The sequence below is a fragment of the Megascapheus bottae genome, chromosome 11, assembly GCF_031878675.1.
Source record: "Megascapheus bottae isolate mThoBot1 chromosome 11, mThoBot2.hap1, whole genome shotgun sequence".
Classification (NCBI taxonomy): Eukaryota; Metazoa; Chordata; class Mammalia; order Rodentia; family Geomyidae; genus Megascapheus; species Megascapheus bottae.
This window is the reverse complement of record NC_143519.1, coordinates 56,202,583-56,230,004: the sequence shown is the minus strand read 5'-3', so window position 1 is coordinate 56,230,004 and position 27,422 is coordinate 56,202,583. Positions and strand designations below refer to the sequence as shown.

Sequence of the window (27,422 nt, the reverse complement as noted above, 5' to 3'; positions counted from 1 at the left end):
GTCTCAGAGATTTTTTTCTATCTGGGCTGGCTTTGAATCATGATCATCTGATCTCAGCTTCTTAAGTAGCTAGGATTACAGATGTGAGCTATCACTGCCCAGCTTACTTTGGTATTTTAAACATCCTGAGAGAAAACAGAGCCACTTAGAAAGGACTGAGCTCAAATCAAGTCTCCGTTCCCAGGCGCTGTATGCCATTTTACATCATTCCTGGCTTAGTTCCAACTTCAATCTTAAATGCTGTTTTCCTTAATGTCACTAATAGTGCTGCTCAAATGCATCCTTTGTAAACCAGTTTGGGCCATTTTCTTACAGTCCTTGGAGAAGCGGAATATATCCTCTTGGGAGAATCCGGCCATGTAGCACTAAGTAACAACACAGTATCAGTGGATTTCCAGTATTTTGATGGTGCTAACGGCACGCTGAGGAATGTGTCTGTCTTGCTGTTGGAGGCCAACACCAACCAGACTCTAGCAACCAAGTACCTCATAACCAACCACTCTCAGGGAACACTGGAGTTCGAATGCTTCCATTTTAAGGAAGCTGGTGACTACTGGTTTATGATGACCCTGGAAACAACAGCCAATAGCACTCCAGTGCCTTGGTGGGAGAAAAGTGCCTTTCTAAAGGTGGAATGGCCCGTCTTTCACATAGAGTTGAACAGGACATCCAGATCAGTGGAAGGCACCTTCCAGGTGGGCCTGTTTACCAGTCAACCTCTGTGCCCATTTCCTGTGGACAAGCCTGACATGTTGGTGGACGTCATCTTTACCAACAGCCTTCCTCAGGCAAGAACGAGCCCTGGACAACCGCTGGAGATTAGAACCAGCAAAAGGACAGAGCTCACTCAAGGACAGTGGGTAGAGTTTGGCTGTGCACCTGTGGGGCCAGAAGCCTATGTCACTGTGATGCTGAAGCTGTTCGGCCGAGACTCAGTCATTACCTCCGTAGGACCCATTGACCTGGCCCAGAAATTTGGATACAAACTTGTGATGGTTCCAGAACTCACATGCGAGTCCAAGGTGGAGGTGATGGTAGTACCGCCACCATGCATCTTCGTCCAAGGTGTGGTTACTGTTTTCAAGGAGGCCCCCCGACACCCTGCGGAGAGGACCATTCAGCTGGCTGAAAACAGCCTGCCCCTGGGAGAACGGAGAACAGTGTTCAACTGCACTTTGTTTGACATGGGGAAGAATAAATACTGCTTTCATTTTGGTGTCTCAAGGAGAAGCCGTGTTTCTGCCAAAGAGAAGGAGTGCATGCTAATTCAGAGAACCATAGGTTGGTATTAAGGTTTGTTTTGTATTTTTTCAACATTTGAAAAGCAGATCAACATCTTTATTTTTGTTGTAATTTGATTGGTTTCTGAAATTATTATTTAGAATTTTGATGATCTGGACTATCACTTTAATCCTTCATTCTTACCTGAAAAATTGAGAGTACATGCTTCTTTCAATATTTGCAGGGGATTGACATCTGTATACACCTTCTTGTATAGTTTAAATCATTGTTAGGTTACTTTTAATGCCTCATGTAATATGCATGCTATGTCAGTAGCTGTTTTATTACATTGTTTGGGGAATAACGACAAGAAAAAAATCTGTACATGTTCAGGTCAGACACAGCTTTTGCATATATGAAAGTTTTCTGTCTGTGGTTAGTTGAATCTGTAGATGTGGATTCTGGGAATGCAGAGCCTGCAGGAGTGCTACTATCCTAGTAAACAGATCATTTAATTGCTTTAGGTCTCAGTTTCCTCTATAGTTAGAATAGGGATAATAAAGTACCTACCTAGGAGAGTTATAATATATAGCCTTCTTAGTACAGTGCCTGGCTTATAGGAAATACTCAATTGCTAGGGGATAGATTTTTTTAAAGCGTATTATCCTATTCGGATACAAAAAAAAAGTCCATCATAACTGAGTATGTCTTTTCTCTTAGGTCATTCATTTTAGGAATGAGCCTTTTTACTGAGAAATCTAGGCAAGATCTCTTAAGATGCCTTCAGACTGTCTATTCTGAGATAGATGTGTGGCTCAAGTGCCACCCATTAATCCTTCCCCAATACTTCCTTATTGTTTGATTATTACATATTTTTATTGCTTTTATGAAGGTGATATATAGAGGGGTTACTGTTTCATAAGTCAGGTCATGAGTCCATTCCTTCACTTTCTCCCAGTTTCATTTTATATTTTTATTCCATTCATACATTCATTTGTAGCTGTGGGGATCACAGCCTCATACCCACTGACCCACCTATCTCCATTCTACTCTGTGCATTTTTCCCCTTTCCCTGGGTGTAAGTCTGATCTTAGCAAGTGGTTTAATGTGGCGAAGCATATGTGGTTTTCTTAACGGCTGCTCTTATCTTTAGCCCACTGCACCCATGGCCTCCTTACTCCTGAAACTTCTAAGCTTGTAACAGTAATCCCAGAGCTACCTACTTCTCTCCATAGACTTCTCTTTTCTTCAACTTTCCCCTCTCTCATGCTTCAGTTTGCCTACTTGCATTCACTTTGCTTCCTTCCTATAGTCTGTGGCCCATCCCTGTATCCATCTACTGCTATCCTAAACCCCTCTCCTGGCGTCTTTTCCATGCCCCTGTGCAGGCCACGCTCTATCTCTGCATGAATTCAGCTATCTGCTGGCTGCCTGTCAAGTTGCATGACAAAGTCAGGGTTGGGTACACTGGTCCTCATGGTGAGTGGTTCATGCCTCTGCCCTCAGCCAGGTCTCCAGGCTGCCAAACAGTCACCTGGATAGTTTGTACCCAGTTCTGCATGACAGCTCATTTATACTTCCTCTGCTCAGACCTCAATCTTCTGATTAACTCTAGGAGTTGATTTTGTGGCCTGCCACATAGGGGAGCTTGCTGCTCAGGTGGAACTTAAGCCTATCCCCCTTCTTTCCTGTCACCATGGCTCCTCCTTCCATATCAGGTCAACTTTCCCTTCCACTGTGGAGCTCAGTCCCTCTCAACATCTGAGGAAACGTCCATTCATCATTATCCTCCCAACTCTTCCCTTTAACTGTTTCCTACTCTATAAAAGGCTCATTCTCATTTGGCTTTCAAGTGCAATTTTATCTTTTTGTAACCTGTCATTTTCTTATCTAAAGCAACAGAAACCTTCCAGACTCAACCTGATATCCATCCCAGACATCCCTCTGACTCTTCTTCACTTTATAACTCCCCCTTCCTCCTCTTCCTTCTCCTTTTGTGTGTATGCCCTCTTGAAATGAGGACTCCCGTTCTTTCTTAGTTTTTTTTTTCACTCATAGCTGGTACTCTATCACTTCAGCCACACTTCTGGCCTTCAGCTGGTTAATTGGAGGTAAGAGGTGATCCTTAGATCTTAGTCTTCAGATTAGCTAGGATTGCAGGTGTGAGCCACGAGCACCCATCTCGTCCCCCCTCCTCCTTTTTAACTGTTGGCAATTTGGAAGTGGCATGCTTACCTTTCATTCACTTCTTGTCCTGCTGCTAACTGGCATCCAACTTCACCTCCCTGGCTGCTACTTCTTCCTCAACTTGGCCTGCAATTCTCATCTCTTGAAGCTTGGTGATCTTTTTATTTTTCATACACTTGCTAAGCGAATGCTAACTTGATGCTGAGTAGTTGGTACCCCTACCACGCCTCCCAGCTATCTCCAGAGTAGCACGTCTGGAACTGGATTTATCCTCTAAACCTGCTCCTCAGTGTAGAACTCCACCATCATCTATGTCTTTCTTCAAACCAGAAATCCAAGCCTTCCTCTTCCCCTTTACCCCTACAAGAAAAATAATGTCACCAACTTGTTTCCTCGGTGTCTCTTTCCACTTTTTCCTAGTTCCATGTGATGACACTTGATTGAATTTCCCATGGCACATTACCTGGACTCTTGCAATAGATTCCTAAATTGGTTCTTGACCATCTATTTCATTCTCTCAGCACAACCAGAAAGATTGTTTAAATTCAGGTCTGCTGCGGTTTATTCCTTTATTCCAAACCTTTCAGTCTCCTTACATGGCAAGAACTGTAATCTAAAAGACCTTCCACAGTCAATGGGCTGTCTGTTGTGCCCCAGCCCATTCCTCATCTCTGAGCTGGGGCTTGGATTCTTGTCTTCTCCTAGTTAACATTAACCTACCTCCAAGCCTGCACCTGGATGACTTTTCCTTTACCCCAGGATTCCACCATAAGCTCCTTCGGTTACTTTTCCATGGCATCTGTCACTTCTGTCATTTGTTTAATGTCCTTTTCTCCTACCCATCTCCTCCCATCCTTTGCACTTCTGAAAATTATAGGGAAACACCTTTGAATGTAAAATCCTACTTGTACCTCCATCAAATTATTATTTAACCCGCTTAGCATGCATGGGACATTAATAGGTATTCGGTATTTGTTTGTTTTATTTTAGGCTTGGGACTTAAACTCAAGGCCTGGGCACAGTCGCTAAGCTTTTTCCTTTTTCTCTCAAGGAGATCTTTACTACTTGAACCACAGCTTCATTTCTGCTTTTGGTGGTGAATTTGAGATTATCCTGTCCAGGCTGGCTTCAAACTCGTAATCCTCAGAGCTCAGCCTCCTGAATAGCTAGGATTACAAGCATGAGTCACTGATGCCAGGCAATTGCTTACTCATTATTTTTGAGATATCATCTCATTATATATCCAAGACTGGTCTTGAATTCACTATCCTCCAGTCTCAGCCTCTTGGGTGCTGTGTACACAGGTGTGTGCCACCACTCCCAGCTTTAGTTTATTTTTTTCAAAGCATAAATTGAACTCAAGTCAGGCTCATCTCAGCTAGGCATTAGAAAATATAAACTAAACTGATTCAGACATCCAAAATGATCTTGCCTTTTCACAAGAAGGTACAAGGAAAATAAATTCTGACTGAAACTAATAGAAATGAGCAAAAAGAAATCAAAGATCTCGGGCTATTGATGACATTTGAAAGAAGAGGACCTTTTTGTTTTGACAAGCTGCTGGGCTTCCCATGGATGCTTTCATTCAATGTCCACATTATCAGCTAGGAAGATATTGGAAAGGAGCAGGTCAGGGAGTGGTTCTCTATGTGCGCAGGCTGGAGATGGTCAGGGCTTCCTGGGAACTGACCGCCCGCTGCACAGAACTTTTACAGCTGAGTGCGCTCACAAGAAGAGCAAAACACAGATTCTCCATAGGGAAGAGTAACAGTGATTCTGACTGGCTAAGAAGTAAAATGTATACTTGCAATAAGAACCTCAGTGCCTTTAATGCTAATCTGAACATCGGAAAACCCCCAATACTCCACAGTCTGTAAGTGTTTATCACCAACATGAGGCTTCAAGTGGCAAATGACATACCTGACCTGTGATTAGGTTACGATCACGGTGTGGTCGTACATACCTCTAATCCTATCTACTGTGGTGATGGCAGCAAAAGGATGGTTCAAGGATAGCCTATGCAAATGCACATGTATATATATGTGTGTGTACAATATTTATAGATATTGTATATATGTGTACTTGTAATGCCATATATATATACACATACATATCGAGAGAGAATATATTTTCAATATATACTATATATAGTGTATTCTTATCGTATGTAGTGTGTAGTATATGTAATACATATTATATATAGTGTGTGTACATATATATACATACATTATTTTTTTGCCAGTTTCTTTTGGTGGGGGGCCTTGAACTCAGGGCTTGGGCACTATCCTTGGGCTCTTGTACTTTCTCAAGGCTAGAGCCCTACCACTTGAGCCATAGCACCATTTCTGGCTTTTTTCTATGTATGTGGTGCCAAGGAATCGAACCTAGGTCTTCATGCGTGCTAGATAAGCACTTCTATCACTAGGCTAAACTCCCAGCCTGCCTATCTATCTACCTTTCTTTCTTTCTTTCTTTCTTTCTTTCTTTCTTTCTTTCTTTCTTTCTTTCTATCTATCTATCTAGTGTGTGTGTGTGTGTGTGTGTGTGTGTGTGTGTGTGTGTGTGTACAGGATTGGAAGCATGGCTAAAGTAGTAGAGTGGCTGCAAAAAATAAAATAAAATCCAAGCACACTAAAAATATTGTGTAAAATTACAGGCTGTATAAAGGAAATTCAGGTTTAGGCTTGAGTTCCATCCTCATGTTATGCCATGATGTATATTCATGAAATACTTAATATTCTAAATACTGAAATACTTCCAAGTTTACAATTGAAGTTTCAAAATATATGACTGAAATAAATTCTCATTTTCTATTTAAATTGACAGTACTAACCAGTTTCTTTTCTTTTTTTCTTTTTCTTTCTTTCCTTTTTTTTTTATTTTTCTTACCAGTCCTGGGGCTTGAACTCGGGGCCTGAGAACTGCCCTTGGGCTTTTTCCTCAAAACTAGGCTCTGCCACTTAAGCATAGCACCACTTCTGGCTTCTTCAATGTATGTGGTACTGAGGAATCAAACCAGGGTCATTGTGCATGCTAGGCAAGCACTCTACTACTAGGCCAAGCTCTTGGTCCATTTCTAACCAGTTTTAAAAAAGCACCTCTGTTTGGTCAAATAAAATCTTTCAGGGATTTACTGTGACTTGTATGAGTCAGTGACTCAGTAAATGTATGGTGTTTTTGGAAAATGAAATAATGTATTCTATATGTTTGTCTCTTCCTTCAAATATGTCTTCAGACCTAAATATATAACGCATTTTGTGTGTTGCCAAAAGAGACTATTCACAATCTTTGTATAGTGATCCTTAGCAAAAGGCACTGGACAGAGTGCTTGGAGAATATTAATACAGTTAGTCTTCATAATCCTGAGACTTAACTTCTTAATGTTGTTAATAGATGAGTACAGAATATCTGGTTAAGTCACTCAACCAAAGTGTTTTGAGTGGGAGAGCCAGAATGCAGAACCAAGTAAATTATGGTTTGGGGATGCACCTCAGTGGTGGAGCACTTACCTAGCATGTACTGGGTTCCATCCCCAGTACCACAAATCATTTTATCAATCAGACATCTAGATCGTCTCCAAGGCAAGTTTGCTTGTATTATCATTATGCAGCTGCTTTCCATACAATCAACTATCAATTTAGACACTATAAAGCTTGGAGGCTGAAAAAGAGTTCTGAAAACAAACAGTGACAATAAAACAAAGAACTAGAAAAACAAAGTTTTCCAATTACCCTCAACTAGCTTCCTCTGTGCTGCCGTAGACCCCTTTTAGAAGACACATAACCACTTTGGGAGTCTACTAGCTTAAGTGGAAGCATAATTTGTTCAATATAAGTACAAAAAATATTTGATGCCTTTGCTTCTGGTACTTCTAGCTACTCACTGTGGGTGTGCAATTTTCTTATGAGCATGTTTTGTTTAGTTGTCTTGGTGTTTTGAGCAAAATGTCTTACAGATGTGAATATTTCATAGGCTTTAGTCCCTCAGAGAGTCTTCAATGCTGGAATTATTTTCCCTTTTCACATTCTAGATAATTTTTTTGCTCCCAGAATGTATATCCTTTTTAGCAGTTTGAAAAGCATTTAGCCTAGCCAAACAGATGTGTTGTGCAGTGTTACACATGTATGAATGTCTAAGCAGGATTTCACATGATGGCCTTTCTTTTATGAAAACAGTCTGTTTGGAATATTGGTCAACTTGTTCTTCATAGATACCTAGCAAGTTCCTGCTTGCCAATTATTTTCCTTTTAGGTTATTAGCAGAAAATTTTCAGGGATCAAATGGTGAATTTTTAAAAAAAATTTTGGCTAAAACTGATCATTGCCTTATTTGAGTGATTTCCTGTTTGACGTAGAAGTGAACATAAAAATTAACTTAAATGTTTGGGTTTTCTATTGCTTTTATAAGTCCCATGACTTACGCTTTTACTTTCAAGGATAAAGGAAACTTGATATTTTTAAGATAGATAGATATATATACTTTTTTTTTTTGCCAGTCCTGGGCTTGAGCTCAGGGCCTGAGCACTGTCCTTGAACTTTCTAAAGGTTAGAGCTCTACTGCTTGAGCCTCAGAGCACCACTTCTGGCTTTTTTCTATATATGTGGTACAGAGGAATTGAACCTGGATCTTCGTGCATGCTACGCAAGCACTCTACCACTAGGCCAAACCCCAGGCCCTAACATATATTAAAAAAAAAAAAAGATTCATGCTTTTTCTTTCTTTCTTTTTTTCTTTCTACTACTGGGGCTTGAACTTAGGGATTGGGGGCTGTCCCAGAGCTTTTTCACTCAAGGCTAGTCATCTGTCTCTTGAACCACAGCTTTATTTCTGGTTTTTTGCAGGTTAATTGAAGTTAAAAGTCTCATTAGCTTTCCGTGTGGGCTGGCTTAAAACTGGGATCCTCAGATCTCAGCGAGGATTATAGATGTGAGCCATGACACCAGGCTACATTGATGCTTTTTATTTTTTTCTTACTTTATCCTCCAGCCCTTTTCCTCATATTCATGTTTTTAAAAAACTGATTATTTTCCTGGTCCTATTAAGGGAAATTTTGATTTTAGTTTAATAAATGACTGTACATTTAAAGAAATGTTTATGTAAAGCCAAAGAAAAGTGCAGGAAGAATAACAGGAGGTAGGATTCTAACTTTTGTGATGCTTTTATGTATGTGTGTATGTAGTCTCTTACATGTGAACACAAGAAACAAATATACATTGATTTAATTTTCTATTTACACTTTCTAGTACTGGGTTTCCCAGAAAATTTTTTCAAAAATAAATTACTTTAGCTCAAGGACATTTTCTTCAGAGATTCTGTGAGCTTATGGAGCACTGGGGGCTTCATGTCTGAGCAACAAGGAAGTTCTGCAGACAAAGCCCACACATTGTTCTGCTGTAGGAGGAGCTGCGGTGTAATCCTGGAGACACAGAACCAATATTGTGTTCAGTTGGCCCTTTGCATGGAACATCATTACCACACCTCAGTTGATGTTGGTTCAGGATACTTGCTTGTAATACTCCCACTCTTGTGAAAATCCTCAGAGATTTAATTGCTCTGAAGAACTCATATTCCATGACTCACTCCAGTGATTGCACCATTTGGCTCTCCGGAGAACACATCTATCCTACACATTTCCCTGTTTTTATAATGCTTTGTATACCTTTAGCTGCATTTGAAATTTTTTCCCCCTAAAAGACGAACAGAAGCTTTTACGCAGAAGATGCTTTGGTTGCTAGTATTGACAGGACCTGATAGGTCTGGTACTTGGATGGGTACAAGAGAGAAAAGGACACAGGCTAGTTCTTTATAGGGAATGAAGCAATTATTTTATTTGACAGCGATTGCATACTTGCTAAGAAGAGAAGTTATCATTGATTAATAATGTCAATAATGGCTGCTTTGGCTAGGAGTTGTAGCTCAAATGGTAGAGCGTTTGCCTAGTGTAGCACTGAAACAAGAAAGCAACAAAGAAAGCTGTTTTGGTAGAGCTTTGTGTGTGTGTTAAGGTTTTGCTGTTTGGTAGATCTATGTTTAGAATTGTTAAAGCTCCTCATGGAATCAACTTCTTTAATATTATATACTATCTCTTTATCTCTAGTAATATCTTTAGTTCTGCAGCCTGTTTTGATGTTAGTATAGCTACTCCAATTTTTTTTTTTTGCCAGTCCTGGTGTTTGAACTCAGGGCCTGACTGTTATCCTTGGGCTTACTTAAGGCTATGACTTGAGCCATAGCACCATTTCCTGCTTCTTCTATGTATCTGGTACTGAGGAATTGAATCAGGTCTTCATGCATGCAAGGCAAGCTTCTCTACACTAGACCAAACTCCAGGCCTCCAATTTTTTTTTGAATGTTCATAAGGTCTATCTTCTGTCATTTAATCTATCTATCTGTCTATTTAATCTATCTGTCTATCATTAGATGTAAAGTGATGTTAAAAGAAACGGCATGTGGTTGATGTATGTGTGTGTGTGTGTGTGTGTGTGTGTGTGTGTGTGTGTGTGTGTGTGTGTGTTGTATCAGTATTGAGGCTTGAACTTGATTGGTGCCACATACTCACACTCACCTTTTTTTTTTTTGCCATTCCTGGGGCTTGAACTCAGGGCCTGAGCATTGTCCTTGGGCTTTCCTCAAGGCTAGTACTCTGCCACTTGAGCCACAGCACTACTTCTATGTATGTGGTACCAAGGAATCGAACCCAGGTCTTCATGCATGCTAGGCAAGCACTCTACTACTAGGCCAAACTCCCAGCCTAACTTGAACCATGCCTCTGTGTTTTGTTTTTCTGGTTAATTGGAGATAAGAGCATTTTGGATTTGTCTGCCCAGGCTGGCTTTGAATAAGTGATTCCTCAGAGCTCAGCTTTCTGAGTAGCTAGGATTATGGGTGTGAGTCACTAGTGTCTGGGCCATGTGTTTTAAAACCAAGTCTGATAATCTGTTTTTTAATTGGTATGATTTAGATTGCTTATATTTGGTGCAGTCTTTCCTGAATTTATTTTTGTTTGGTTTGTTTTTACTAATTGTATGTCTAAATTTTTAGGTTATCCTGCTTGATTGTTCAGAGTATCTTGAGTATGTCATTACTTTTGGAGAGCTTTTGGACACTGTATTTTCAAATATGAATTTCGTTATTGGAATTCCAATTTCATGTATGAGAGACAATTTCCAGTTGTTCCACAGCTCTTTGCAGATCTGCTTTTTTATTTTTATTGTTTAATGTATTCTTTTCCCCTCACTGTCTTTGCCTTAGCCCATTTTGTGCTGTTGTAGCAGAATGCTTGAGACTGGATGATTTATGAAACACAGACATTTATTTCTTACAATTTTAGAGGCTGGAAAGTCTAAGATCAAGGGGCTTGCATCTCACAAGGGTCTTCTTGCTTTTTTATACCTCTCAGAAGGTGGGAGGGCAAAACAATTTGTGCATGTAAGAGTTATCAGCCAGCCTCAAATCCTTTTATAGTTGGCACTAATCAAGGATAAGGCTCTCAGAAATTAAACATTATTCCTTACATCCCAACACTGAGACAGATGTGGAAGTGGTGTCTTTATAACATATATGTTATGGAATATTCTGAACTCATAGTAGTCTATGTGTTTTAGTTTGGGTAATTTCTACTTATGTTCATATTCATTGTTTATTTTCTCAGCTATGTTGAACCTATTATGAGCTTATAGAAAGCATTCTTCATTTATTACTGCTATCATGGATTTTTAAAAAATTATAAAACTTCCATTTGACTCCGATTTATGACAGATACAAATTTCTATCCATTCATATGTCTTAGAAAGTTCACTTTTTTTTTGCCAGTCTTGGGGACTGAATTCAGGGCCTTAGCACTGTTCTTGGGCTTTCTCAAGGATAGAGTTCTATCACTTGAGCCACAGCACCACTTTAGGCTTTTTTCTATGTATGTGGTACCAAGGAGTCAAACCCTGGTCTTCATGCATGCTAGGCAAGCATTCTACCATTAGGCCAAACTCCTGGCCCAATATGTTCACCTTTTCCCCATCTCTAACATATCATAGTTATTTTAAATTACCTCTCGAGTCCACTTAATATCTGTATTGTATCTGAGCCTCAATCTATTGATCACTTTGTCTCTTGATAGTTTGTATATCTCATAACCATTTGAAGTTGGAAATCTTGTTTGGAATTGTAGATATAATGGAAATAGAATTTATGCCTGAAAATAGGTATGCTTCTAGGTTTCCCTAGGTTTTTAGTGTGGGAACTGGTTTAATCTAACAAGAAATCGGGCCATGTTTAGGTTTTTCCTGTTGCTGTGGCTCTCTTTAAGGCATCGTAGATTTCAGGATTTTTCTAGAGTTACTTTGGTTTTAAGATAGGCACTGCATTGCTAGAGGGTTTTTTTTTCTTTTCTTTTCTTTTCTTTTCTTTTTAATCTTTCTCCATGCTCTTTTCTCTTCCACCTTCAGCTGTAGACTTGAGCCTGCCTGCTGCTGGCTTAGCTCATCTCAAGTAAGTGATGTGTCTCTGAGTCTCAGAGATTTGGAGCCTTGTTGATGTTTTACCACAGTTGTGGAAAATCTCAAATTGTGTGGGCCCAGGGCATTTTTAGTTCCAGCAGGTATTGCTCTCAACCAATGCTCTTAAGGTTGACAAAATTTGCTGTCTTTTGCTCAGTGGTTAAGGCTAATATTCTTTTTTTTTTTTGGTCAGTCGTGGGACTTGAACTCTGGCCTTGGTGCAGTCCCTGAGCTCTTCAGGTCAAGGCTACCACCCTACCCCTTGAGCCACAGCCCCACTTCTGGTTTTCTGGTGGTTAATTGGAGATAAAAATCTCACAGACTTTCATGTTCAGGCTGGCTTTGAACCTTGATCCTCAGATTTCAGGCTCCTGAGTAGGTAGGATTACAAGCATGTGCCATCGGCACCGGCTGAGGCTAAAATTGTTTAGAGAGGCTAGGAGGGAGGATCTGGGTGAGGTTTTGTGCCTTTTCTGCACTGATATCTCTTCCCTCATTGGATTTGTTCCATAAAGAGGCTTTGTCCAGTCTTGTACGTGACCTCAGTCCTTCAGGTGAGATCCCCAGAGAAGAGCCTGTGGGAGTACAAATTCCCCTTGTTACATCTCTGCTAGTGGGGTTGCATTCTCATGCTAGTCTGCACTAGGCTTCTCACTACATTTTAAGCCAGATTTTCACTACATTTTTAGGGAATTACAGTAGCAATTCACTACATTTTTAGCCAGATTCTTCTCATCAGCTGGTGTGGGTGGGTCCCACAGATATTGCATCCCCTCTTTCATTGGAGGAGCTTGTCTTTCCTTAGGCTTGCTATATGACCTCAGTGTTATCTAGTGGGTTCTAAACAAGCTAAGATTTTTTATAGAGCCTATAGCTGTTCTTTGTTTTAAAGTCTCCAGCTTTTTACTTCTCTGGCAATGTTTTTACTTAGGGACTTTTACAGACCTGAGATTTGAGTTTTGCTGTTTCATTTGGATGTTGTTAAAGAGTCATTCTCAAATGAGCTAGCACTGAGAGCATGACTTATGTCCTTGCAGAAACTTGGGGAGTTTGGGAGCCATGGAGTCAGTGTAGTGCCACATGTGGAGATGGTGTTCGAGAGCGCAGGCGTGTGTGTCTCACTTCCTTCCCCTCCTCCAGACCCGGCTGCCCTGGAAAGTCCTCGGAGATCTCCCCGTGCTCTTTGGAGGACTGTGCTGGTAGGTACTTTAGGGCCCTTTGGTTATCTTCCCTAATAGGAGGGAATATGAAAGCCAGGCATGCCTGAGAACTACCTGTCTGCATTGAGAAGTACATTAGTAGTATCTGCATTACTGCTTTCTAACCAGATGAGAGAGAGAGAGAGAGAGAGAGAGAGAGAGAGAGAGAGAGAGAGAGAGAGAGAGAGAGAGTGTGTGTGTGTGTGTGTGTGTGTGTTTGTTTGTGTGTGCATGTGCATGCGCGCCAGTGCTGGGGCTTAAACTTAGGGCACTGGTTCTGTCCCTGAGCATTTTTTTGCTCAAGGCTAACACTCTACTTCCAATTCTTTGCTGGTTAATTGAAGGTAAGAGTCTCATGAACTTTCCTGCCCAGGCTAACTTTGAACCATGATCCTCAGACCTCAGCCTCCTGAGTAGCTAGAATTACAGGTGTGAGCCATTGGCACCCAGCTTTTCTAACCACTTTTTTTGAAATAATTTTTTATTGTGATTAATAGAAGGGTTCTAACCACTTTTGATTGTTAAAACTCTGTGTTTGTTAGTGTGCAGAGAAACTGGAAAATGAATTCTCTGATGAGATTTAATACTGTGGAAAAGAGGGAAATGACAAGGAAATATCTCTAAATTAAAGATCCAAACATAAGTAAATAACTAAATAAGTAAATTTTATAAAGTACATAACTTTGTAAAATACAAAATTGTAGTAGGGATAGAAAAATGCTCGTCTATTCCTTAGAGTATTTTTTCTTTTGAGACAGTAGCTGAACTTAGGATCCTCCTGCCTCAATCTCTTTAGTACTAGGATTACAAAAGTATATCACCACAGCTGGCAACTTCTCCCTCTACTTCTCCTACTATCTCTGTTCTTCCTTCTCCCCCACCCCAAATACTGTCAAAACGATTTTCCTTTACTTACTTCCCCCATCATCCTAGAGAAGTTCAAAGGGACCACAAAAGACAGTTGTCAAAATGGAACAGAACACTGTTTTCCCATGTTATTCATGTTATTCATCATCTCCCTACCCTGTTGCCTTCCAAAATGCAAACACACATTGCACAAAATATTCAAAAGAAACAGTTGAGATGCTTCCAGAATGTTCCTGAAGCAAGCACACTGGCCTCTTCCTTTTACTAGTATCTGAGGCTGTCTTCTGTATCTACTGATTTTTTTGTAAGTCCTCTTCTCTCTTCCCAGTTCCTTCTTTGAATGTAACTTCCTTTAATGATACCTCATTTTGTCCTTTCTGGGATGGCATATATTCAAATGAATTGGAAATCAGTTGCCACTGACTTCTGCTGTCCCCCCCCCCCTTTTTTGTCACTCCTGGGGCTTGAACTTAAGGCCTGAACACTCTTCTTGGATTTTTTTTTCTCTATGCTAGAACCCTACCATTTGAGCCACAGCACCACTTCTGGCTTTTTCTATGTATGTGGTACCGAGGAATCAAACCCCGTTCTTCTTACTTGCTAGGCAAGCACTCTACAGCTAGGCCAAACTCCCGGCCCTGTCTTTTTGTTTTTAAACAAAGAATCCTAGCCATTTCTTGACTGCCTGATATATGACAACACTTCAAATGTATTCTCTCACTCAAACCTCAAGCTGATTCTGCCAAGTAGCATTACCATGCTAAGTTCAGATCTTGAAAACTTACTGCCTGTGAGACACTTTTGTAAGTGCCCACATATATAAGGTAGGTATACAGATGATCCTGGGTGTCTGTGGATTCCACACTCATGGAGTCAACCAATCACAGATGAAAGTCATTGGAACAACATTGCATGCATGTTGAACAGGAACAGACCTTTTTTTTTCCTCTTTACTCTGTGAGTACAGTGTAACAACTAGTCACATAACACATAGGTATTTTAAATAACCTAGAAGGGATTTAAAATACTCCAATGTGGGGCTGGGAGTTTGGCCTAGTGGTAGCATGCTTGCCTAGTATGCACAAAGACTGAGTTGGCTTCCTCGGTACCACATACAGAAAGGGAAAGGGAAGTGGTGCTGAGGCTCAAGTGGTAGAGCTCTAGCCTTGAGAAAGTCCAAGGACAGTGCTCAGGCCCTGAGCTCAAGCCCAGGACCGCCCCCCCCAAATACTCCAATGTATGTATGCAGATTCTACATAAGTACTAATCCATTTTGGCAGATAGGCTTGAGGATCTGGAGAATCTGATATCCATAGTCCTACAGCCAATTTCAGATACAAGGAATGACTGTGTACTTCTTTTCACAAGTCCTGGGGTCTGGGCAATATCCTTGAACATTCTCAAGACTAGCACTCTACCATTTGAGCCACTGTTCCACTTCTGGCTTTTTCTGTGTATGTGGTACCAAGGAATTGAACCCAGGGCTTTATGAATGCTAAGCAAGTACTCTACCAGTAGGCCACACTCCTGGCCACAACTGTGTACTGTTATTTACACATCACAGACAAAGTGTCTAGAAAAGACAGATAGACATAAAATAAAGAATCTGGGGGTCTAGAGATGACTCTATATTATGCTGCCTGTCTTGAATACGTTGCCTTTTTTTTTTTGGTAGGTCATGGGTCATGAACTCTAGGCCTGGGCACTGTCCCTGAGCTCTTCAGCTCAAGGCTACTGCCCTACCCCTGGAGTTACAGCCCCAGTTCCCGTTTTCTAGTGATTAATTGGAGATAAGCATCTCTTGGTCTTTAGTGCCTGGGCTGGCTTTGAACCATGATCCTCAGATCTCAGCCTCCTCCTGCGTAGCTAGGATTACAGGCGTGAGCCACCGTGCCTGGCTACTTTGCCTTTTTATATTGGCAGATAACGGCTTTCCAAATGAGCATTTGCATACTGGAATTAGTAATCATTTTTGAGAAAACATGATCACATTTCATATTTTAGCATATTATTTCTGGCACACTGGGTCAGACTTAGAAATACAGTCTGCATTAAAAATAAAGGTAAAGGGAAACCTTTCCTTTGCCCCTTTGTCCAAATACTCAGCAGTGAGAGCTTCTAAACATTTGTGAGCATGCACAAATGTGATAGCCACTAGGTTGAGTCGTGGACCCATAAAAAGTGACATTATGGATGGAAATACAAGTCAGTGGAAATTCACGAAGAAAGAGAACTTTTCATCATTCTTCCATAGATGACCTACATGAGTGTTCATGTTTCAACAAAACAGAGACAGTGAAATCGGCACACAACGGCAGGGAGGAAATGAAAGTCTCACATGAATAACCAATCAGTGTGAGTTGTTTTAGACATATTTTTGAGACCATTTAATAATTCTTTGATGTTCATTAAATATTTTCATTTCTTACCCGACCTCTCTAAAGCAGGTACATTGTTTAATCCAAATTAAAGCAGATACATTGTTTAATCCAAATTCTTGATTCCTTATTCATTCTTGCTGATTTTTTTCACAAACGTTATCATTAAAACTAATTTTAATCAAAAAGAATAAAGGTAAAGGGGCTGGGAGTTTGGCCTAGTGGTAACTGTTAGGTCCACCTGGAAGAAATGACTTCTTCCCTTGGCTCTCTCCCCCTGCACCCTGGAAATCCCCACCTACCACCTGTAACCCTGGCAACTGGCATGCCTGGGGGTAGTGGGAGGTATTTCCCCATCCTCTGAGGTCACATCCACTTCCCCTGTGGCTACACCCCTACCCCTATATAATCTCTCACTTCCTGCCATAAGCTGTCCTGCTGGCACAACTCCATCTTGGGTGGAAGGAATCTGCTCTTCCTCACACAATAAACCCTCTTCTCCTGAACTGCGTGGAGTTTCCTTTAGGCAAACCTTATAGTAACGTGCTTGCCTAGAATGCATGAAGGCCAGGGTTCAATTCCTCAGTACCATATTCACAGAAAAACTTGGAAGTGGTGTTGTGGTTTGAGAAAGCCCAAGGACAGTGTTCATGTCCTGAGTTCAAGCCCCAGGACTGGCAAAAAAGGAGAAAGGTAAATGCTGAAGCTATCCTGCTTCTATGCTAAGCAAAGCTTCAGATCAAGGTTTATGTGTATAAACCACCTGTCTCTCAAGCCCTCTCTTTCATGCCCTGTAAACATCTGTTTGGAGGCTACTTAGCATTAGGGAGGGGATCTTCACTTCAGGAGACCCAGGAAGGACTGACTGAGGCAGAGATGGGCTAGGCCAGCAGCCCTGGAGCTTTTTTCCGATCTGTGGTTTTGAAGATTGCCAATCACTGTCAAGAGAGAACTGATCTTTAGAGTCACGATCGCAATGAGTCTACCTAATACCACCAGCAGCTACTGCTGATGAAAGAAGTGATAAACCAGGCAACAAGTCTTTCACCACCAAGCTGTTTGCACTGGGTTGGGAATTCACAGTTTTGCTTGGCTTTCAAAGAGTAGTTTTATGCCAAAGTCTGAGAGTGGCTCTACACTAATTTGGTCTTCCTTGTTCAACAAGAAAGTAGGAGGATACAATTGCTATGGTACCCACACTCCATTTATCTTTTGGAAGGATGGAGTTTGATGGAGGGCCTTACTTCCTTAGAGCTCTACTACATGAACAATGCCTCCTGCCCTGATTTTTGTTTTGCTCTTTTGGAATATCATGGACTGAGCTGGCTTTGAAAGTGGATCCTGTGGCTCTCAGCCTCCAGAGTAGCTGTGCTAACAAGTATGAGCCACAGAACTTGTTTTGCTATTATCTTAACAATAAGTGAATCAATGAATTGAACTAATGTTTACTAAATACCAACTTTACAAGTTCCTGTGACCAGTATTGGAACTATATTATGTTGATAAGGCATATCCTGTTAAAAAAGACTCACGATACTTGGAAGGTACGTAAATAAGCATAATGCACCTATAATCATCAAACCGGATCCACAGTTTGCTATGGAAGCTTGTAGGGGTGATAACCCATGTCTGGAACAACTCAGTTCTTGCATCAAGTGATATCTGAAGTGAAGTATGAGAACTGAGAAAGTTCTACCCAAGTGAATGAGTTCAGCGAGGGAGAATTAGCAAAGGGAACAATGACTGAGGACCTGGAGGAAGATGGCACAGTAAGGGACCTGGAAAAACATTAAGACTAGTTCCTGCGGCTGGATGATGCAGTGTGCCAAGAGAAGGTAGGGAAAAAACAGGCTGGACAAGTAGTCACAAGCCTCATCCTGAGGGCCTTAAAGCTTTAGACCTGAGTGATTTGTGGCTGTGTCATGGGTGGGGTGAAGGGGAAATCAGAAGAGCAGCTGCTGGTAAAGAACTTTTCAGTGACTCATGTGAAAATAGTGAATGTAGGGGGGTTATTCGAAGAGGAGGATGCCGAGAGAGGAAGATGCAAAGACTCTTGATGATCGAGTGATAGAGAGAGAGGCCTGAAGGACAAAAACCAAGAGTCTAGTACTAGCCAGTTTGTAGACTGCAGGACCACTCCCTTGAAATTAGGGATTGTCAGAGGAAGCATGGATTTGGACAAAGTTAAGAAATCCTGGGCAGGTTTAGAGGGAGGAAATGGTATATGATGTAGACCGATATCCCTGACCCAAAATTCATGCTCTTCTCTCAACATCGTGTGAAAGTGCTGTCATGGCACCAAGCGAGAGAATTGCAAGAGGCACCAAATGGTAGCCAGTGCTGCAGGAACTTCTTTACAACTGGTTGTTAAGAGGCCACTGATGATCTTGGCACGAGACAGAAGTGAGGCCAAGAAGCAGCTGGCAGATTGGGAGTAAAGGGAATGTTGGAGAATCAGAAGTCTCATTCAAAGTTGAAAGACACAACATAGGAACTATGAGTGAGTGAAAGAGGTAAACACAGCCAGAGAGTGGCCCATAAAGGTTAATATTCCCAAATATGACTGCTGAGGGTTCTGTTGGGTAGTAGACTATGTAGCACACACAAAGCCCCTGATTTGATCCTCAGCAGTACAAAAAAATGTAGAGAGGCATAATTGCAGACAATAAGATGTCTGTGAGGGAGTTAGGAGATAATGATATTTGGAGAAGGGAAGGTGAAGGGTGTCTAGGTGGCTGGCACAGTCATCAAAGAAGTAGAAGTTTCATGCTGAGGTAAAGGAATGCTGTTTGGACATGGTAGTCAAGAATGAGATGAGGGATATGCTGTGTTGCTGGCCCTGTTTTTTTGTTTTGTTTTTTGTTTTACAGAGTAGTGTATGTATCAGCTCCTTTCTGAGGAAGTTGGAAGAAGCTGTGTGATTGGATAGGAAGGCCTCACTTTAGCTAAAAAGGCCAAGGATATACTTTGTGGGAAGGAGAGGGATAAGGAGGGATCTAACCAAATGGCCTCTGAGAGTAGAGTACAATATAAAGTCACAAGAGGAAAGGATGGGGGCAGAGCAGGAGGGGTGCAGAGAGGAGATGAGACCTAGAGCCAATGGTTATAGGACTATGGGAAAGAAGAAGACAAGAAGGGCTTGTGATGCAGGGACCAACGGAGGAAAAAGGTGAGGTCAAGTAACAGTAGTTGGTCTCAGGTTTCCAGAAGTTTCCAAAGCAGTACTGGGGGGGGGGGTTGGCTGAAGGTGGCATCAGTGTCTTGATAAAGTTGTAAAGACTGTGAGACAACTCACTTTCAGAGAGTGAGGAAGATAAAGAAAACCAATGCCACAGGGAGGATGAGAAAAGAGTGGACAGCTAAAAACCAGGAGAGAACGTGGAGGCTTTGCTCATCATAAAGACAGTTTCTGGATGATAAAGGGGGAAGAAGTTGTATATTGTATATTGCCAACAGTCTTCTTTCCTCAACCCGTTTCTTTAGTTATTTAGGTGGGCACAAGCTAGCTAAGTCATTTTGTGTTCTGAGTTTTCTACTTGGTAGGAATTGCTTCCATATGCCCCCACAGAATGGGGCAATGGTGGCTCACATCGGTAACCCTAGATACTCAGGAGGCTGAGATTTGAGGATGGTGGCTCAAAACCAGTCTGGGCAGAAAAGTCTGAGAAACTTATCTCTGATTTCTGGTGAGAAAGCCAGAAGTGGCACTGTGGCTCAAAGTGATAGAAGACCAGACTTGAGCTGGAAGGTAACTCCGGGACAACAACCGGACCCTGAGTTCAAGCCCCCAGGACTGACAAATAAATATCATGCAGAGAAATGACTACAAGAGAATGTACCTTTCTTTCCCATCTCTTTGTAGCTATCCGCCCATCCAGTCCATCTTCTCTCCCGCCCCAGGACCCAGTGAAGTCCAATAACATAGTGACGGTCACCGGGATATCCCTGTGTCTGTTCATTATCATTGCCACCGTGCTCATCACACTTTGGAGGAGGTTCGGCCGGACCCCTAAATGCAGCACCCCTGCTCGGCACAACTCCATCCATTCCCCTGGCTTCCGGAAGAACTCGGATGAAGAGAACATCTGTGAGCTGAGTGAGCAGCGAGGGAGCTTCTCCGATGGCGGTGAGGGGCCTGGGGGGAGTCAGGGAGACCTGGGCATCCCTCTGACCTACCGGCGCAGTGGACAGGGCTCTCCCGAGGATGATGCTTCTGGCAGCGAGAGCTTTCAGTCCAACGCCCAGAAGATCATCCCCCCTCTCTTTAGCTATCGTCTTGCCCAGCAGCAATTGAAAGAGATGAAGAAGAAAGGCCTGACAGAAACCACCAAGGTGTATCATGTGTCTCAGAGTCCTCTCACAGACACTGCCATTGATGTGGCCACCAGCCCTCCGTTAGACTTAGAAAGTCCAGAAGAAGCAGCAGCGGTGGCAGCAGCAGCCAACAAGTTCAGGATCAAATCTCCATTTCTGGATCAGCCTGTGGTGAGTGCTGGGGAAAGAGCTCCCTCCAGGCTGGATTTCAGCGTGGCCCCTGCCAGCTGTGCCATCAGCCCCAGCCAGACGCTGATCCGCAAGTCACAGATGAGGCACACGGGTGGCAGAGGGGCCTCCTCTGAAAGGAGCCACTCTAGGAGCTCCCACTTTCGGAGGACAGCTAGTTTTCACGAAACCAAGCAGGCCCGACCATTCCGGGAGAGGAGTATGTCCACTTTGACTCCACGGCAGGTCCCCAGCTACAGCTCCAGGACGAGAACCTGGGACCAGGCAGAGGACAGGGCTAGGCCTTCAAGCCGAGGTACCCACCTGCTTCCTGAGAAAGTGGAGTATTTCCAAGGGGCAGGTGGGACTGGTGGGCTGCTAAACCCAATGTCTAAATCCTACACTGTGGGGCAGCCCATGAGGAGACTAGATTCCGGGGATGGCCAGGCAGGATTAGTGACAGGAGTTGAGAGAATAGAGCCACACAGAACTCGAAGAGGACCGTCCCCCAGTCACAGGAGTGTCTCAAGGAAGCAGTCCTCCCCCACGACCCCCCAAGATATCTACCAGAGGGTCAGTCCACTGAGCCCTGCTCAATGCAGGAAAGACAAGTGTCAAAGTTTTCCAGCCCAGCCAGAGTTCGCCTTCTACGACAATACTTCATTTGGCCTCACTGAGGCTGAACAGAGGATGCTGGACCTCCCGGGGTATTTCGGATCCAATGAAGAGGATGAAACCACAAGTACACTTAGCGTGGAAAAGCTTGTCATCTAGATCAAGAATCCGCCTGAGTCTTCCCACACCTTTGCCCACATCAAGGCAGTCATTGACCCAGGACCCTGTTTCCTAGAACTGCTCATCCAGTAGGATAGCGTGTTGGGGAGAAAGTAGCACACACATGTTTTGATTCATAAGGAAGAAGTTATTTATCCTGAGCATCGCCTTTTGTTATCTTGTTTCTATTGGCTTATTACTAATTACTACAATAAAATCTAAGCAAAAACAGATAGGGATTGGTCCGGCGAGTGGTTATGAAAGATGACATGGGAGAGTGATATGCATTGAACACCACACTGGCAGTTTCCAGCTTGAAGTAGAAATCTGGAAACCTCAAATAATAATTAATCAGCACTGGAGTAAAGATAACTTGGTCGCACAATAATGAATTGTAGTTTTTAAGTCACATATACATAAACATTTGATGCCTATTGGGACAGAATAGTTGGCCTGCTTAATTCAGGATAACCAGTCGTCTACCAAGCTACCTGGAAATAATGATCTCATGAGACATTCCAAAAGAATGTTTGGCCAGAGCTGGGTGATACCTTAGGGTGTGTGTGTGTGTGTGTGTGTGTGTGTGTGTGTGTGTGTGTGTGCACATGCGCAATGAATGAATCCACATGCCTAGACTTGGCAAAATTGTGTGAGTCAATTCTGCTTTAGAGAAGTTGCAAAAATTGGATTGCTTAGATGTTAAGCCAATAGAGCTGTAGCCATCATTGTTCTGAGAAAGTAGTAAATGATTTAGATAGGCAAGTGTTACCTCTTGATAAAACACCTGCTGTAGGTGCTTATTGGATCACTACTCAGCACCAGTGCTTATTGTGCTACTGGATCTAACCGACTAAAGTTTGAAACTCATGTAAGTATATTTTCAAATGCAGCCATATTATGTTAATATGAAAACACATGACTTAATCTCAGGTACCTAAAGGGCAAGTAGAATAGTTTGTGGGGTTTTTTTGAGGGGGGAGGGGGAGGGAATCTTGGGGCTTGAACTCAGGGCTTGGGCACTGTCCCTAACCTTCTAAGCTCAAGGCTAGTGCTCTGCCACTTGAGCCATAGCTCCACCTGCAGTATTTTGATAGTTAATTGGAATCCCACAGACTTTACTTGTTCAGACTGGCTTCAAGCAACAATTTTCAGATATCGTGAGTAGCTAGGATTATAGGTATGAACCACCAGCACCTTGTAGTTTGTTTTTATCTGGAAGAAATTGTGAAAGAAAGAAAAGAAATTTCAGAAATTTAGAATCACTTTTGTCTGCTTAGTGTGTGTGTGTGTGTGTGTGTGTGTGTGTGTGTGTGTGTGTGTGTGTGTGTACTGTGGCTTGAAATCAAGGCCAAGATGCTCTCCCTTAGCTTTTGTGCTTAAGCTTGCTACTCTACCACTTGAGTGACAGTACCAGTTCAGGCTTTTTGCTGGATGACTGGAGATTAGAGTCTCATGAACTTTTCTGTCCTGGCTGGTTTTGAACAGCCATCTTGAGCTCTCAGTCTCTTGAGTAATTTGGGTTATAGTTGTTCAGTTTTTCAATCTTTATCACACTTTACAGACAGAATTTGGGTTGAGTGGTCATGGACTGAGACTTACATTGAAATACCATATTCTCTGCACTCGGCCATCACAGACTTCAAATCTTTGCTAGTAGCAGAAACTTGAGAAGGAAAAGCAACGCTTCACTTCACTTTGATTAGCTCTTCCCAAAGTAGCTTTTTGCTACTTTGCTGTGATATTGGAAGTAGTTTTGCAACCTGCTTTTATTTAGCAAAGGCTAAATAAAGAACCTAAACAGTGGGGCTTCTTCATTAGAAATTTGCCACAAGGTACCATGTGGTACTGTTGACCTGACCTGATGACAAATTAGGTTAAGTCCCCTTGACCTGGTAACTAATGAGCATCTACTTGAGTAACAACATTTTCCATTTTTTTCCCATGTGACCTCCCTAACCACCACACCGATCCTGCCTTTTAGGCAGTTTTCTCTTTAGAGTTTATCAGTATGTCATCCTGATGGTGAGGTTACACATGTAAAAAAAAATCACAAATGTCAATACTGCAATTTCAATTTTTTTCATTTATGTCATTATTGTTTAGAAATTAAAATGAACCTTATTTTGGAGATGCGTTAGTAATATCTAACTTCTCAGGAACAGGAGGGATAGGTTGTTCAGAGCTGCTTAACAGCTGGTATGTACTAGAAAGCCTTGTTCTTCTCCAAGTTCACAGGCCTGTGTTCTAACCTTTGGACATACAGAGTACTTACTCACTTGTTCTAGATAGTGAAATAACTTACAGAAAGAGACCAAAATAGCTACACAAGAAGTAGAAATGAAAAGGAAACACTGAGCTGGTTATGGCGGCTCATGTCTGTATTTCACCTACTCAAGAGGCAGCGGTGAGAGGACTACATTTCAACCAATAGTGTGGCACCAACCTGTTAGCAATGGGAGAATTCTAAATAGGAACATCATGGTCCAGGCCAGTAAGAAAAGGAGACCCTGATCCCAAAATAATGAGAGCAAAAATGACTGTCAGTGTGGCTCAAGTTGTAGAGTGGCTGTAGAGCAGCAAGTACAAATCCCTCGGGTTCTAAACTAATCTGGGCTACGTAATAAGTTCAAGGCCAGCCTGAGCTATATAGTAAAGCTTGTCTCGAAACAAAAAAAATCACATAGATCCCACAGAGGAAGAATCAGAGGGCTCCAATGGGACACTAATAGCAATTTGTGAAAGAACAGAGAAAAAATTGAGTTAAAAGAGAATGTGGGGGCCGGGAGTTTGGCCTAGTGGTAGAGTGCTTACCTACCATGCACGAAGGCCTGGGTTCAATTCCTTGATACCACATACATAGAAAAAAGCTGGAAGTGGTGCTGTGGCTCAAGTGGTAGAGCTCTAACCTTGAGAAAAAAGTCCAAGGACAGTGCTCAGGCCCTGAGTTCAAGTCCCATGACTATGTTCAAGGAACACAGTGAAAGAGTACCAGAACCACAGAAGGGAATCTTCGATTTTAAAGGCATCCTAAGAATTCATTAGTGGAAATGGAAAAGCCTGCACATTGTTGTTCGGAGATTTCAGAGCAAGTTCTATAGAGATACGGAAGCATTTCTAGGTTGGGGAAATCACAAGATACAGGATGTAGGAATCACAGTAGATTTCTTACCAGCAGCACCAGAAGCAGAGAAGAGCAGGTTTGAAGTTGAGAGGAAATGATTCTCAAAGTGAGGCACTTATACTTGATTAAATTACTTGTGAAGGGAAATAATGACATTATTAGGCATACAAAGAGATCAGATAACTACTAAAAGGCCAGGCTTATTTTACATACTTTTATTTTGTATTATTTACAGGGCTGAAGATTGACTGTAGGCCAGTGCACTTACCAGTGAGCTACATTCCAATTCCCATACAACTTTTTTTGTTGGTTTGTTTGTGTGTGTGTGTGTGTGTGCTACTCCTTGGGCTTAAACTCAGGTCTTGAGCACTTACTGTCCCTGGGCTTTTTTGCTCAACACTTCAATGATAACCCTCTACCACTTGAACCACAGCTCCATATCACACATGGTGGTTAATTGGAGACAAAAGTCTCACAGAGTTTCCTGCCCTGGCTAACTCCAAATCATGATCCTCAGATCTCCCAAGTTAGCTTAGATTACAGGCATGAGCCACCAGCATCCAGCTTCCCATACAATTTTCTTTAATTTTTGTTTATTATTATCTTTAGTTGTACAAAGGAGTTGACATATAACAAAGAAATTTATGAATACAATATACCTTGATCAATGTCATTTCTTTTAACATTCTTATTCCTTCCCCTCCCCCCTTTGCTCCCTCTTCTCAATTTTGTAGGATATACATTGGATTCTTGTGTGTATTTTCCTCCTTTTATCATTTGTCTCAATTTTCTTAATGAATTATTTGACCATGCATTCCATCAGCAAAACAACAAAATAACACGAGGAAGACAAAGGATTCAATGAGCAGTAGGTGTGATCCAGAATATCAGCTCTGTGTTGATTTAGCCACCAGTGCATGTTTGAACAGCAATAAGAGATCCAGGAAGGAAGCAGGTTTCATAGAACATACTGTTGAAACATCTTCATTGCAGACAAGGATGAGTAAAAATAGGAAAAGAACCTAGAAATCATTTTTTAAGACACTGTAAAAAGACAGACAAATAGAAATCAAGTCAAAACAGACTTCAGGAAAACGCTAGGCAAAGCAAAAAAGAAGAAAACTAACCATAACTTTGAGCAGGCTGGCCTTCATAGGGTTGTAACGTTGAATTCAGAGGAGAATTTGTCATAGCAGATTACTTGGTTCTGCCGTGAATCAAAGTTTATATAAACATATTAATGTTGCTTATTGATTCCCATCTATTAGGTTCAGTCCAAGTGAAAGTGCAGAACATTTAACTGTAGTTACAGAAGAGAACATAAAATTTAACAGTCTTGAAATTCTAGGAATTAGAACACAGCTTTAGAAATGTTTTTGTAGATGGTCAGACCACATGCCCAGTAAGGGCAAGGATTCACATCAGGAGGTAACAACAGAGACACAGAATCCAAAAGAAATTGGAGTATGAATGTCATCTACTCACAAGACAAATAACTATATTTGATAGAATGTTTGAGCTGGGTTCAGTGGCTCATACCTGTAATCCTAGCTACTCAGGAAGCTGAGATCTGAAGATCTTGGTTCAAAGCCAGCCCGGGCACAAAAGAACCTGAGACTCTTCAATTAACCACCAGAAAAGTGGGCCTTGGCTCAAGCATAGGGTGGTAGCCTTGAGCTGAAGAGCTCAAGGACGGTGCCCAAGCCAAGATCAAGACCCACACAAAATAATGCAAACCCAAAACTTTAAGATTAGTCATGTTGCAGAAATAACTAGTGGATAAAATGTGTGTGTGTGTGTGTGTGTGTGTGTGTGTGTGTGTGTGTCCCATCTTTCCTTCTATTTCCTGTAATTTGAAAGGCAGAACCAAAAAACTTGCTTCAATTCCATTTGAAGACTTATGAGAACATTGACAGGTTTCTGTTTTTATTTACACTGCCATTGTTCCATTATTAGAAATAGTGAGTCTGAACACTTGATTAAGATAATAGTTGCCAGATCTCAGAACTATCATGAGTATATGCAATGAGAGACATTATTTTTTTTTTTTGCCAGTCCTGGGCTTGAGCTCAGGGCCTGAGCACTGTCCTTGGGATTTCTCAAGGCTAGAGCTCTACCACTTGAGCCTCAGCACCACTTCTGGCTTTTTTCTATGAATGTGGTACCGAGGAATTGAACCCGCGTCTTTGTGCATGCTAGGCAAGCACTCTACCACGAGAGACATTATTTTTTGTGCTAATCCTGGGGCTTAAATTTAGGGCCTATGTGTTGTCCCTAAGCTTTTTGCTAAAGGTTAGCATTCTACCATTTGAGCCACAGCTCCATTTCACTCCCAGCTTTTTGAGAGTTCACTGGAGACTTTCCTGCCCAGGCTGGCTTTGAATCACAATCTTCCGATCTCAGTCTCCTGAGTAGCTAGGTAAAATCACAAATGTGAGCTACTGGCATTCAGTTAGGAGACAATTTTTAAGCAGAATTTTCAAGCACATTTACGAGGCAATAAATTATTCTGAAATAGCAGCTTAATCATACAGTTAACTATATTAGGTATTAGCTGGAGAATTTAACCTCTCAAAAGTTAAACTAGACTGGTCATTGGTGGTTTTCTCACACCTATAATCTCATAACTTAGAAGTCTAGACAGAAAAGTTCATAAGACATAGCCTGTCACCCCAAGCCACAAGGTAAGTTGAGATTGGCA

At 41.8% G+C, this 27,422-nt stretch overlaps 1 protein-coding gene across 2 annotated transcripts in view; it reads left to right on the top strand.

Moving 5' to 3' along the window:
* The window catches only part of Thsd1 (thrombospondin type 1 domain containing 1), a 30,169-nt gene extending 8,222 nt beyond the window's left edge, over window positions 1–21,947 (top strand). Inside the window, exons 3-5 of one of the 2 annotated variants that reach the window (XM_090342310.1) lie at window positions 316–1,281; window positions 12,938–13,099; window positions 20,207–21,947. In XM_090342310.1, coding sequence (XP_090198436.1) covers window positions 316–1,281; window positions 12,938–13,099; window positions 20,207–21,600 — 2,522 coding nt within the window. In that variant the 3' untranslated portion in view covers window positions 21,601–21,947. The remainder of the gene's footprint in view (window positions 1–315; window positions 1,282–12,937; window positions 13,100–20,206) is intronic. The other variant, XM_090342311.1, reaches the window with a different exon arrangement.
* Window positions 21,948–27,422: the final 5,475 nt, after the last annotated feature.